Source organism: Capsicum annuum, chromosome 7 (genome assembly GCF_002878395.1).
Source record: "Capsicum annuum cultivar UCD-10X-F1 chromosome 7, UCD10Xv1.1, whole genome shotgun sequence".
Taxonomy (NCBI): Eukaryota; Viridiplantae; Streptophyta; class Magnoliopsida; order Solanales; family Solanaceae; genus Capsicum; species Capsicum annuum.
Genome location: NC_061117.1, coordinates 225,312,021 through 225,327,474, shown reverse-complemented (window position 1 = coordinate 225,327,474; position 15,454 = coordinate 225,312,021). Strand labels below are relative to the sequence as shown.

Here is a 15,454-nt window from a genome sequence, read left to right as displayed (position 1 = left end):
TTATTCTAATATCTTGATTACCATATTATTTAGTTGTAGTTTCTGTTCTATTCAGGTCTATATTGTTGATAATAAATGTTTTGTTGGACTTTAAAAAAAAAATTGTGTGAAGGTTAAATTTAATAGTATTATAATTACATCTATAACATATTTGATGGCAGAGATTCTTATAACTATTTTTTTGATTAGTTTTGGAAATGTGTCTATGATCGCAAAAAAGTTAGAATTAATCATATTATTCCAATATCTCGATTATTATATCGTTTTATTGTAATTTCGGTTCTATTCAAGTTTATAGTGTTGATTGTTGGCTTCTTTTATATATATTATAATTTTATTTATTGTTAGCTTCCGCATGATGTGCAGGTGAATGAAAGTTCACAAACAATGTGTAATTGAGACTTCTTCACGACTTTTGAGTGAGTGTTTTCTTTTTATTATTTTTCTCTAGAAACACTGTGCATACTTGTCTAAAATTTTTCTCTTCTATATATTTTTAATGCTCTTTAGTTATGTCTTTCTATCTGCTGACGAAAGATAAATCATTCTAACATAGTTTGATTTTACTTTTCTTTATTTCTTAATGCTAAAACCTTTTAATTTTATGTTGTTTTGGCTTTACTTTTTAAAAGTTTCGAGGTTTTAAATTTAAATTATGCATGTTGTATTGTTCACCAACCACTCTTAGGTGAGGTTTTTAGAGAAATGATCAGAAAGGGAAAATCTCCTTTTTTTTTTTTCAAGAAAGATGGATATTTTGGATATTTATAATTTGTGGGTATATTTAGCAGGAGATTATTGATGCAGTTGCTAAAAGCAAACTGTAGGGGAATTGCAGGGGCCAAGATAATCTTTTTACTGAATGTATTAGTTATATCTAAAAAATACGTAAATAGTATTATAAATCACAATAATTAACAATTTTAGATATTCAAAAGATATATGAAAAACTACTGTAAGTTACAACAATTAACAATTTAAAAATATTCAAAAGATTATATACAAAAAAAGTACCATCAAAGAAAGACTCGAAAGATGCCACATAATTATTTATACATATCTTTTCATGTTTAATTAGTTACATTGTTTGCATGGTGGAGGTAGGAGATGTGATTCATGAGAATTTGTTACGTCCCCTATACCTTGCTCATACAAAAATTGATTTGTATATAATTTTCTTAACTATGGATTGTTAACATATTTTCTAATATCTACACCAAAATTTTTAAATAAAAAATGTTAAAATGATGGTGCATAACTTGATAGACAGGATTACTGAGAGTGCATTATTTTCTCTTTGCCAGTGGACCACACTACTTTTGGTTTTCCTCACCTCATATTTAATCTTCTTATTAACTTCATCACTATTATGAATTAGGAAATGTAGGAGAGAACCTCTTGTTTGTTAAAAAGATATCATGTTTTAGTATTGGATTGATTTGACCTCAGTAAAAGGAATGATAATGTAGAGGATTTTTGTCGTGGAACTCAACTAAATTGGAATTTAGACATCATTGATTGAGATATCATACCTCATCATCAATAAGTGGGTAGTAAGCAACACCAACTTGTGGTGTGGCTCACTGGTCGGAGGGTTGAAAATCCACCACAGCTACCTGGGATCGATTTCCAGGTAGGGCCTTTGAGTTGAGCCTATCGCACCGGGCTTGCCTAGTGCGGTTAAAAAGCTCTGATGTTACTTGCAGGCTGTGCACAGGGGGGTTTACCTAGTGCGTACATCCGAAGGGTGTAGCGACTGCGGGTTTTCCTGAAATTTCAAAAAAAAAAAAAAAAGCAACACCAATTATGCGTTGCATGTGTATTTCATATTAAGCCATCAATAGATATGAAATATATATAAAAAAAAATATTTATTAAAAATAACAATTGACTTTAAAAAACTTTAATCATGAGATCTTCACATGCCTTATCAGTCTCGGTGACTAAATCTACCTACACTGAATGACTAACATAGAATTAAATGTACAAAAAAGGCCTATAAATTAAAATAGATAAGTGCGGAGTGTGAACTACGCACGCCTGATTAAGTGGAGAAAGATAATATAAGGGTTTAACCTAAAAATCCTAACCTTAAGATCAACTAAGTTGTTTCTGTTAAATTTTGGTAAAACAGCATTGTCACAAACATTATTTTAACAATGGTAGATGGCTTCCTTTTGTGAGAACTATACTATGTGAATGCAGTTTTTGATAATTGAAATGAGTTTGTTTAAAATGAAGCATAAAATAACTTGCAAATTGAAAGCTTGAGAAAAAGAGAGCTTTATGGATTTTGGTTTATGAAATTAAAGGGTTAGAGGATATTTGAATGGGCTTATAAGTCATATGTTAGAACTTTTAATTTATGACTTTTAACTTATTTATACCTTTTTAGCTTAAAAATAAGTGTTTCACACTTTAAGAATTATACATCTTTTAAAAGTAATGAAGTTTTATGGTATATTATTTTATCAAGTTTTCAATGAAAAAAATTATATAAATAATTTAGAAAACGTTTGTTGTTCACTTGGCGCATGAATCTTATACACTATCTCATCAATCACTATCCTTTGAACTACCATAGACATAGTGCAAGGTGGACACATTTTTAAAACTGTTGTATCTCTCACGTGCCTCTCAACAAGTTAATTTTAAATATTTGCCAAATATTTAATCATGGGTTTTCTAATCTATAGAGAGTTATAGTGTAAGGGGAAAACAAAAACACCCAATATTTTAGATATGAAACTTACAAAATGATGATAGTGTAAAAGGTTTACCCTATCTACTCTTAATAAAATATGAAACATCATGTTCTAATCTGTATTATATTGAAAATATGGAGGTTAGAAATATTACTTGAACTTTATGTCTTTCATTAAAAGATTTTAAAATAGATAAAACTATCATTTACTATTTTTATTGAAATATAAATAATTATATGAATAATATTTTAAAATAATGAGTCCTAAAATATATGATAAATTTTAAAAATTAAGGATTACTAAAATATATGGCAACAACAAAATTTATGATAAGAACTATTAGGAAAATCAATAACTAGAGAATCTTAAAAAAATTAAGAAATCCTAAAATATATAATTCAATAAAATATATGATAAGAATTATTAGAAAAAATAATAATTAGAAAATCCTAAAACATATAGGAGGAGGAAAATTGAAAAACAAATACATGATTTTTCTTGGGAAAGGACACCACGTAGCTTTTTTTAAAAGTAATGGACAATAATAGCCCACCTTTTTCTTTTTGGACAAAAGTAACACTTCGGCTGTATTTAATACCATTTATTAGCCTTCTACACGCGCCCTAATAAGCCAAACACTAAAGGATAAAAAAGTCACACGTGTCCTTTGCCGTTGTTCTTTGGGAGAACTTGTACCTACAGTTCACGTTACTTGGTATCCTTTTTCTTGTTCTTTTCTCGAAAAAAAAGAAATACAGTAACTGATACCTACAGTTCACGCTAAAGGATAATGATTTGTAGTGATGAAAATCAAGAAAAAGGTTAGTACTGACACCAAATTAGCTGGTAGAGGTACCAGATATGATCCTAAATTTGTTGCTACTGATGATGCTTTTGAAGATTTACCAAATCCTGATGTTCGATTGAAGGATTTGAAGAATGTTAATGCTAGTCCTAGTTGAATTACTAGGTCTCGAGGTAAATTAGTTGGTGATCCATCAATGGTGAAACAAAAAAAATCCGCTAAAAAAAGGGCACAAATAGATTTGAGTGAGGATTCAAATCTTGTTGTTATTCGAAAAAAATAAAAAAAACAGTGATTCAAAAAATGATGAAGATGATGGTAAGTCATTTAAAGGAAAGGAGAAGATAACTATTAATGATGAAGGAGATGCTCCCAGAAAAATAAAAAAAGAAATCGATCAAATAACGGAGAAGATGATGCTCAATCATCCAAAAAGAAAAGTAAAAAAGTTCCTTGGAAGAGAAAAATACCCAAATTAACTGATTTTGAGGTACATTGTTTGTGCTTTGTATGTATTAATTATGTCTGATAGATGTTCAATTGTTGTGTTGAATTTGTGTATATTTGAAATATGTGTGTTATTGATGTATATAATATGTGTCAGTGTTGTATATGAAATGTATTGGGTAGTGATGTTTGTGAAATTTAGTGTACATTGACTGTACAACTGTTTGTGTATCAGGAATGTATAAGAACTGTGTATAGTTTGAATATTTATATTGTAACTCTATAAAATTAAAAAACACTGTTGTAATATGAGTACAATTAGTGTACATTGACTGTATAAATATTTGTGTATCAGAATTGTATAAGAACTGTGTATAGTTTGAATATTTATACTATAAGAGTAAAATTAGCAACACTGTTGTAATGAATACTATATGAGTAATATATGTAGCTTTTTTAAATACTTATACCTAAAAGTACACTTATGTATTGCAGGTTTGAGATTGTTTCTTGGTCCATCTGATCATTACAAGTGTCAGCTCAGCGTCCACATAGACTGTGCTATTGTGACTGCGTTGAAATCTAAATTGGACAAGAAACAACTTGATTTGTTTAAGAATAGTTGCTTTGGGTATTTCTTATCTTTACCAAATATTTTTCCTCAAAATCAACTTATCCATGAAATGTTGCTTAGGGAACTTGTTTGTGAGAGAGATGATGAAATATGAATTAAAGTGAATAACACTAGGTTACGTTTCGGCTTACAAGAGTTTGCTATAATTAGCGGCTTAAAATGTACTGGAAATTACAATATTGAATTTGCTGTTAGTGAAGAAAGTAAGCTGATGTACTTGTATTTTTCAGGAAAGTCCAAGGTCACAAAGCTTGATTTAGAAGAGTGTTTCATGAGAAAAAAGTGGCGATGTGATGAAGATGCTTTACAAATTTATGTTTTGTTCTTCATTTATTCTTTTATTTTTTCTGTCACGTATAGTTATGTTATAACTAAGAATGATTTCTTATTGGTTGAATCTGGGAACTACTAAACATTTCCTTGGGGAAAATTATATTTTCGTTTGATGTTGGAGTCAATGAAGTCTAAGGTTTATCAGCGAAAAACTATGTATCGTTGTACTGGTTTTCCTCTTGTATTTCAGTGTTGGTTTTATGAGTGTTGTCCTTATGCCGATGGCCATCTTGCTGACCGAGTGGATGATGGTGTGCCACGTATACTGAATTGGTTTGTAAAGTATAGACCAACATACAAAGAGGTCAAGTCTGCATTTTTTGATATTAGGCAAGAGCAGGTATATCGTTACTTTAAATTGTAATTTATATATGTTTTGTTAAATTGTTATGTGTTTCTTAAATGTTGAGTGTTGTTTTGTATGTGCAGGTTGTGTTGTGTAACATTACGCTGACAGTTCTTGAAAAAACAATCCTTCAATTACCTGATTTCAAACATGTGCCTAGCACAAGTAAACAAGAATGTAATCAGTCGAGCTCAGATCAGGAATTGGCACTTTTGAGAAATGATGTTAAAATGGTATGTCGAAGGTTTTTGTCACGCCTCAAATCCTATTGGGGCGGACTGGCACCCGTAACCGAGGAAGCCCGGGAAAACCAGCTCATAACCTTATACTTCCCATGCATACCTCTATGACAACCCAAAATTCGGACAACATCATGTTGCATATAAAAGGAAATAATCACCTGTATAAGATCGATCACACATATATATGTATATACAATACTTGGCCGTTGGAGCCATCGCGTCTATTAACAAAACACCACCTTGACTATACATTAGGTTTACAAAGCCTCTAGATAATACACAGAGTTTAACTAAGGTCGGGACACACCCCGCCATATAACTAACTTCTATACAATACCAAAAGTGATTGGATATGACACGGAAAGCCCCGAAGCAAACTGGAGCTCACCAAAAGCAGCTGGGTATCCTGGCTCCTACTTGTGCGATGTATGAGCTGAGGTACCTATGCCTGCAGCATGAAATGCAGGTCCCTCGTGGGGGACGTCAATACGAAATATGTACTGAGTATGTAAAGCTGTAGATAATCACATGTGATATAGGAGCTCAATAGAAATCAGAAACAAATGAATAAATCGTAATAGGAGTGGACCACACTTACTAGAACTTGTGAGAACCTGTACATTGCATTTATTCAATCACTTTACCTTCGTTCTTATCATCTTTGTAACCGTTACTGTACTGTACTGTGAACATTAGGCTGCCTCCGGTACATATCAACTGGGATCGACCCATGATAGGCTTATTCCCCTGGGATACCACCCATAAACACATAAATAGGGATCGACCCATGATAGGCTTATGCCTCTGGGATACCACCCGATAAGAGAGAACTTCCATCACTTAGTTCAATTAATCTTTGAGATTGTTATTTCGGTCGACACCGCATTTTTGATACTTTGAAACAATGATACATCAATAAGATACATATAAATAGATCATCAATGCAATAACAATGAAGTAAGAACTCATTGGCACATCAATAAAACGTTTTGGAGTCATTAATAGCACATGGATCTTGTTTGAGTAACCGGATACCTTCTGACATTCATTAGTGCAATAAACATGTAAGATTTGGAAAACAAGTAAGTATTGTAATGTCTTGACATCTTGTAGGGTGGAAACAAGTTCATTGGTAACGTAGGCCATCATACAAAATCATTATGGATCACATGTTACTGAATAACTTTGGAAACTTTCTTAATAGAACAATTGTTCACTTTCATGCCAAAGATATGGTATAGAGTATGCTTTACATACCTGACTGTCAACCTTCAATACTAGTCCCAAATGGACTTCTCGTCTTTTCGGATTACTTATCTACAATGAACATATATAGCAATCTAGTATTAGCGACCAAACGTCACAATTCAATTATTTGAATTCACCAAACTAGTGGTTAAGTAGTAAGCCTTAATTACACCATAAAGGGTGTCACTTTAACCCTCTTATACTCCAATTACATTCACATGCCATGCATATTCATACACCATACTCCAATATCAAGTTTGGATTCATTTATCCTTCCAACCAATCCATTAAACCAAATTGAGCTATAGACATAAATAATCATCAATTCAATAGTATATCGCCATATCCACCTTCCATAACTCAATTACCATAGCCACCCTCCACAATTCAATACAACCAAACCATGCAAAATAGTCCATAACCCTATTTTCATTACCTTTCAATAACAACCAATACATATAATCCTCTATCACACATATACATATGGAAGAGAACAAAGGCAAATAATATTCATACCTTAGAATTCACCTCTTGATTATGCAATCCTGTTTGCACAAATAATAGGTGCCGTTCGAAGCTCTCGAGATGACAAACGCAGTTATCGGATTACTTTGAAATTTCTACGGTTGAATCAAAAGTAATTTAAAGGTCAAATTTGGCTAGGGTTTGTTCTTTCTCAATGATTGATGATGAAAATGAGTTTTTGAACTCATATAAATGTATATGTACACATATTCCCGTCCATAATATCATAGGGAATGACAAAGTGCCTATAAAATTTAAATAATGTCAAATCTGTCCTTTGGTAGACTATTTTGATAAGCTAAAGTAGATCGACCATAACTCTTTGATCCAATATCGGATTTGGGTGAAATTGGTATCGTTGGAAAGATAATTCAAAGGTATTTCATTTCATATAAAGTAGGCCACCCAGTTCGTTTTGTACAAGGAGTTATGATCGTTTGAAGTTGACCCTAAAAATCTATTTTGAGAGGCTGAAGTAAAACGAGTATAACTCCTTACTTAGACGTTGGATTTGATGAAACCAATTGCATTGGAAAGAAGACTCAAAGATCTTTCTTTTCATAGGTCGCAGCTCTCCCAGTTCATTATATTAAGGGAGTTATGATCGTTCAAATTTGACCCAAAAAATTGGCTGGCCTCAGTAGTTTGTGTGCAGGTGCACATTTACTATTCCCAATATCCCGGCCACTGTTTTATAGTTTCGAACGTGCTCGATTATATCCGAAACCTATCCGTTTTTGGAAATCTTTATATCGTTGGAAAACTTATTCAATAACCTTCGCATGGAACCATCGACGGGCAAATTTCGGTATAAATAAAATAAAAAAATTAATTCCATATAAATAAGTCCAATACACGTACTTGAATACGCCAATATATGTACTTGAATACGGGGTGTTACAGTTTTTATTAATGTTTGTATGTTTTTGTTAATTGATGTGTTGACTTTTTCCTTTTATGTTTAGTTAACGAAAAAGGTTTCCTCGATTGAGCAGTTTATGAAATCCTCATTTGAATTGATTTTTCGAGCTCTAGATATAAAGAATGCGCCTAAGGTATTCTTTTCCTGAATTTCTCCTATTTTTTTAACAAAACTTATATAAACTATTATACTTATTTTACAAAGTTTTTTTTTATAGGTACATCAATTGGTGATAACGATGGTGACAACTCAAATGAAAAAGACGATGAGACACCTAATGTTGGTGGTACAGGTGATGATCAAGTTAATGATCCACCTAATGTGGGACAACAAAATGATGTTGTACCGGAAGTGGATCATATAAGTGACAATTTGATGGATGATGTAGGAAAAACAACAGATTGTGTAGGTGGTGACGTAATTGGACATTTGGTGCATGATGTTAGAGAGAAAGTTAATTTTGTAGGTGATTGTATAGGTGGTCATGTAGATGTTGATTCTGCGGTTGAAACTTTTAAGAATGGTGCTTCGAAGAATTTTTCAATTTTTAATTTATTGAAGTTCACACAAAGCTAAGGTGAAAATAAGGATATAAGGGAGGGTAGAAATAGTCAGGTTGATAGTGTTTACACCTAATTTTTTTCCTCCACAACCAAGTTTAATTTCGAGCTTCTTCGGTTGTTAATAAAATTAAAGTATTTATTTCATTCGAATAAATTTTTGTCAAAATACTTTATACGTAATTTTATCATTTTATGTAGCGATTATATATTATTTTATTCAATTATACGAGATTATAATTTTGCTACTTAAATGTTTATTTCACAAATATCAAATTTTAATTAAGGATAATCTTTGAAAATAAATACAATGATTAAATCTTGATTTAAATATAATTTATTCTCAAAAATAATTTATTTGGATAAATATGTGCTTGATTTTATCGGATCAAGAAGCTCGGGATTAAAGGAGATATTAAATTCATTTCGAATTTTGACTTAATTTAGACAATCTATTAGATTTGGCCATAATTGAAATCAAATTGGCCATAATCGCAATGCAATTGGCCAATTGATTTTCAATTTTGCCAAAACTTAAATGAATTGGCCAAATTATCAAATTACATAATCCACTCAATTTGTTACCCAATTTCAGCCCATTTTGCCCTTTTAATTTTAGCCAGCCCAACAACAAAGAATAATTTCAGCTCCATTGGCCCAAACCACACCAGCCCACTTCCATCAATAACCCGACCCATCCCATATATCTCTTCTCCTTCATCCAAAATAATAGTATCATCCTCCAACCTTCGATATCGACAATCAGCTTATTACCTTCGACAACAAACAATAACTCTTCTCCACCCAAATCCAACGACCCGATAACACCCCTAACAACTCGCCAACGATTCGAACAACCCGACCTGATCATTCTCACACGCGTATCATGCGATAGTACAATGAAGAAGAACTGTGAAGCTTCAAGAAAACAGCTTAGGTGTCACCTGCAACTGATCAAATCCGCAAATCTCGAGATAATGGTACGATTTTCATACATGTTTGGTGAAATTCGATTGGAAGGTGAAAGAATTCTCATCTCCTCATTCCTATTGGCTGCTTGTTTCGAATTTGGGGAGCGGGGAGAAATCCAAGATCGGTACATTTACTGATGAAATCCAAGTTGTAGAAGGATTCCAATTTGAATTTCAAAATTTCTCCTTTTTTTAAGTCCCTAATCTACCCCTAATTCGTCTTCTATATAAAGACCCCTTGGGTCACAGTTTTAGAGGATTTTTTTGGCTCCTCTTCTTTCCCTTCTGAGTTCGAAATTTTAGAGGCATTAGGGGATTTTTTTTTTGGGTTTGAAACTTTGGGTGTTGGAAAATTGATTGAAAGATTTTGGTTAAAAATTTAGGGTTAGAGAGAATCTTCAAAATCAGAAATACACACAAAATGGGGTTAGAAAGGGGGCTCTCAAAGGGGAAAAACACTCTGTACGCCTAAGAAACATACATATTTAGGAGGTGCGTCTGAACTGTCGAAGCAGCTGTGAGTTTTTTGGTGGTCGGAATCCTATCGTCAGCTCGTTATCCCATTTTGCTGCCCCGAAAGAGGTAAATACACCTTCCTTTTTAATTTTGTTGTGGTTATCATTTTCTTCTTCGTGGTTTCACTTCTGTTTACTGGGAATGGATGCTGTAGAGGCCTGGAAGACATAGGATTTTCGTGTTTGATATATTGTTCTACTAAAAAACTCATTCTTACCCGTGTTTGATTGGTTGTCGTTCATGCTTGATCTCTCTCATATCATTCGTCTGAATGTTACTAGTTAGCTTTAATGCTTCGACTTTAAAAACTTTTTTGCTGGTCTCATATTCGATGTTGCTTTGTAGTTCATAGAGTAGGAGAATAAAATATTTACGTATTTTTGAAATTCAAAAAAATGTTTAAAGAATAGATATTAGGCAGCCTGTTCGCATATCTTTTTCGCTCAAACGCAGGAAATTGTTACAAGTAAGAACTTGAATGTTATTTTCTTCCTACTTGCCACTCTCGATGTACAATAGTCTCATTTGATTCTAAAGTTTATTTTAAAATATGAGAGTGGACTATAGGGCTAAATTATGTTTTCTTCATGGCTAATTCAATTTGCTGTAATTGACTCATGAGAACAAATTAAAGTTTGACAGGCTAATGTTTCTTTCCTTTCTTGCTTTTCTTGTTCACATATAAGTTGGGGCATCTTGTCTCATGATTAAACTACCCAAAATTGGGTTTATGTAGTTTTTGAATCTCATTTGTTTGTTAACCCAGTGGTAACGAAGGCATTAAGATTTTAGCCTTGCTTTTCTTGAAGTTTCAGCTATTGTATTCCTCGCCTAAAGTGATTAAGTCTTTAATTTTGTATGTTTGGCATTTTGGAATTTGAATATTGCTTGTGATCCATGGTTTATGTAGTATGATCCAGGAGTTGTAACTCTTTTTTTGTGACATGCTTAATTGGGTCCTTTTGTGGAATTAAAGTGATAAATTATTTTCTTATTTCGCTAAAGACCATAAGAATTTCTTTTTGAAACTTTATTTCCTCCTGTAGTTGAAATTTCTTTAATTCATTATGAACATTTTCTTCAAACTTTATAGACTTTTGCTCCTGTGGCATTTTTACCTTTGTGTGAATGTATTTGAATGAAGCAGGAATGCTATAGCTTATTAATTGTTAAAATCTTGGACATATGTTAATTTCTTCATTCCTTTCTTTGCATGCATCCCCCTTGGAGTTCAAATGGGCTCCTTCTCTCTTTGCATTTCATAAATGGGCCAATGAGATCTATCCTTCCGAGTTAAGCCCAAAAGAAAATCCAAGAATCCATCGCATAGCATACGGACGTGAGGAGTCAAAAGGATAAGAATGGGTTGAAATCTCATTTTCGAAGAGGCTAAGAGACTTAAAAGTCTCATTTTTTATCTTATTTATTTATTTATTTATTTATTTATTTGTTGTCTTATTCCTTTATTCCATTATTTATTCATTTGGGCCTCGAAGTCAAAGTTGTAAATTTAATACAGGTAGAGCGGATTTTGGGCCAAAAAGGCTCGAAAACTAGATTAGTACAGGTGGAGTGGATCGAAAGCCCAATTAGACTAGGACAGGTCTCGATTTTGGTTCATTGGCCTAAATCTTTTACTTTCTCCTCCCTTTCCCCTTTTATGTGTTTATTTGTTTATCAGTTTTGTTTAGACTTAGTTAAAATCCCTACTAAGTTGCCTAAATCTATTTTGCAAAAGTCTTTTCTAAAAATTCAATCACTTTTCAATAAATTAAATTTTTAGAAGTTAATCAAAAGATGTTTTGAAACAATCCAGATAACCGCAAGTTAGCGGACGTTTTAGGTGCCTAACACCTTCCTAAAACGTCAATAGGAACCGCTTATCTAGAATCTCTAACTAAAAATGATTTTCCTATTTTGAATCATTTGAAGTAACTCTCTAAAGGTTTCTTAATTCCTTTTCAAAATTAAGTGGCGACTCTTTCAAAAGTCAAAGTTTCTTCGCAAAACAGAAATGTCGACTCTGCTGGGAACTTTAACTAGGTTCTAACCAAATGTTTGATTTCGTATCTTGATTAGCTGTTTATGTGTTTATATGTTTCAATTTTGTAAAGTTTAACTATCGCATCTCATGGCATATTCATGCATTATTTAAACTGTTTTGGGATTTCGTGGATGTCCCTACCCCTATTGTTCAATTTTAATAATGTGTTGGAAATACGAACGGTTTATTAGCACGTGAGTCGTTTGATGCTGTTCGCATTTTCAAACTCAAGTTGTCCGCTTGAGAACTAGTGTTCAAACCCACTCTAGACACCAAGGATAGAACGAAACCAAAACTCTATTTTAGGCATGAGCCTAGGATGACCCAATACCCGAGCGGGGTATTGGGCCCATTAGAAAACCTTCCATGCGTCTATTGACCCCGAGTCAATTACAGACGAATCATATTTATGTGTTGAAAAAAATACATGCTTGTCTAATTCAATCCATTATCCTTTGTGGTCGGGGGAAGACTTATCTTTGTCTGCTTTTATGTAGGATATGGCTCAACTACATTCCCATGAAAAGTTTAAGATGGTTACTAAATCTGACAATTTCTTGAAACTATGGTGGGACCAGATGAATGCAGAAGAGAGAAAGATTGTTAGAAAACACATTGGGTATCTCCCTTCTTTGATCGAGATGGACGTTTGGCCCGAAATGATCCATGTACTAACAACTTTTTGGTATGATCAGAATATGGTATTTCGCTCCGAGGATTTTGAATTGAATCCTACCATTGAAGAGGTATTGATTTGTTACGAGAGTACGGAAATGTGTTTTAAGAGAAGGGAGACACCTGATAAGAATATTTTAGTCCCGGTTGTGTGGGATCGTCAAAAGATCAAGGAGGTATTTTTAACTGATGACAACATCTGGCTAGGAGAACGTGATGGAGCAAATATCACTTTTCGTGAGTTGTATCGTCGGTTCGGAAGATTCAATGATTTTCACAAATTTGGACGTAAATTTGAGTCAGAAGCAAAATGGAAGGAGACGAGAGCCTTTGCATTTTCGGTAGGCCTACTTGGAACCATGGTGTTCCCACAGGGAAAAAATGGCACAATTCATCCGAGGGTTGTCTCAGTGACCCATGCACTCTTCTTTGGAATGGAGTACAATTCTAAAAAGGTATTCCACAACTTAGCTCCCATGATTGTCGCCGACATATATCGAGTTTTGGGAAGATGTCAAGTAGAGAATCATTTCTTTCAAGGCTGCAACCTTATATTACAATGGTGGATGATGATGCATTTGGTGAAAAATCCTAGAACGGCACAACCTGATCACAAAACAAGGAGGAATCTACTAGAATCGCACGACATGTGGTTGTTCTTACACAAGTTCAAAAGGGAAGCATCTCATGAATTTTAGTTTAAGACTCTTGGAGAATTAAGAGATGATGATGTCCAATGGCCCATTAATTATCTTCTTTTAGGGAAATACATTATTCGAGGGGGCGAGTGGCCTTTTCTAGTGCTTCTGGGTATCAGGGGAACCCGTCCCTACAATCCTGGCAGAGTTCTTAGGCAATTCAAGATCAAGAAGGAGATGCCTCAAATCGATTCTATGCTTAGATTCTTTACCAAATATGATGAAAGTGAGCCCCTGCTCAGAGACTACATGATAAATGGATAGAGAATAAGAAAGTGGACGGAAGTCTCTTTCCGTATAGGGTATGAACTTGAATTCAGCGACACTTACAAGGAGTGGTTAAAAAAGTGCCTCGCCGAAGCATTGATTCCGGGGCTGAACGTGCCCACTCGGGTCGTGGATGTTGAATCCGAGCATCAGATCCGACTCCACAACTTCAGGATGAGTTTAAAATATGTAAAATCGTGCACCGACAGATGCATGTAGAAGATTCTTTAACAATACGTATGTTTAGGGAAGAGTTGAAAAGAGCTAGGAAAGAGGCTGATGATGCTAGGCAGTGTTTAATCGATTTGGATGATAGCATGGCCTCTCAACTCGATAGTATAGGAAAAATAACTTACGACAGCAAGGCACAGTTATGTGGGAGTCATCTGATCATCAATAGGTATCAAATAGCACAGAAGGTGAACAAGGCAAAGAAGGCAAAGGCAGACGAAGGAGCCTCCGATAGCTAGTTTTTCTATTTCCCCTGCGTGGGAACTTATTTTCTTTCATGTTATTTCCCTTTTTCCCTAAATATTGTATCCCTCTTTTGTTATCTTTTGTAGGCATTTATGCCCCTTTTTCGTGTCTATATAAGTTGGGGGATAATGGATGGACTTTAAGGAAGCATATATTTTCTTCAAAATCGTTAGGCCTGAACCCTTGGCTCAAAAAGGGTCACTCCAGTTAGGATTCACATTATTATAATATTTTGTGTAATATAATTGTCTTATGTGCTTGTGTGTGTTTGTTTGGATCAAAGGCAAGTTTATCCGTTATGCTCTTATGGATGAATTTGGCTATGACTCAAACAACTCTGCGTGGTTATTTCTTGTCAAATATTTTGCATTACTTATTACATACGAAAGCTAACATATCTGCCTTTAAGTTGTTTTACTTTAAAGATAACAAAAACTACTCCGCATTGATATAAGCTAGCAGAACATCCCTACTTCACCGGTCAAAAGCGCACAAAATCCTATGCTCTGACCATCATTCAATAATGACTAGAAATGATGAAGAAAACGCATTGACCATCAGGGATAATATAATAGCGAAACAGAGTGAGATGATTGCGGAACTCGCAAGAAAGCTTGAAATGCTTCAGGAGGAAATAAATCATACTCGAGATTTGGCTCACCTGGCCATCACTGTTAATGCTCCCGCTTCAGGAGGATACGGGACTTCACTCCAAATCCTTTCCCTCAGTACGCCTATTCTCGGGGATCAGCCAAATAACATATTATCAGTCTCTTCCCCTCCGCTTGTCCAAAATACCAATCTTGAAAATAACCCAGATGCTTACCATCCACAAAATCTATCTCTAACCCCACAAAATCCATCTCCGAATCTATTCCCAAATCCCCAGAACCCATTTGCAAATCAACAAAATTCGTGTCCAAATCCACAAGATTCACTCCCAAATCCATAAAATCCATCCCCGAATCTTCCATCGAATCTATCCCTAAATCTACCAAATTCATTTCCAAATTTGCAAAATCCTTCTCAGATGCCACCA

The 15,454-nt window shown here is 34.0% G+C and overlaps 1 protein-coding gene across 1 annotated transcript; it reads left to right on the top strand.

Moving 5' to 3' along the window:
* The first annotated feature begins 9,516 nt into the window (after window positions 1-9,516).
* On the top strand, window positions 9,517-14,499 carry LOC107876945. The gene is made up of 2 exons (XM_047393381.1): window positions 9,517-10,320; window positions 12,796-14,499. The coding sequence occupies exon 2, from the start codon at window positions 12,799-12,801 to the stop codon at window positions 13,669-13,671; it is 873 nt and encodes a 290-aa protein (XP_047249337.1). The 5' UTR covers window positions 9,517-10,320; window positions 12,796-12,798; the 3' UTR covers window positions 13,672-14,499.
* The last annotated feature ends 955 nt before the right edge of the window (window positions 14,500-15,454 follow it).

Bases quoted from the DNA above. Each gene is read 5' to 3' on its own strand.
- LOC107876945 (XM_047393381.1), top strand. From the start codon at position 12,799: ATGGCTCAACTACATTCCCATGAAAAGTTTAAGATGGTTACTAAATCT.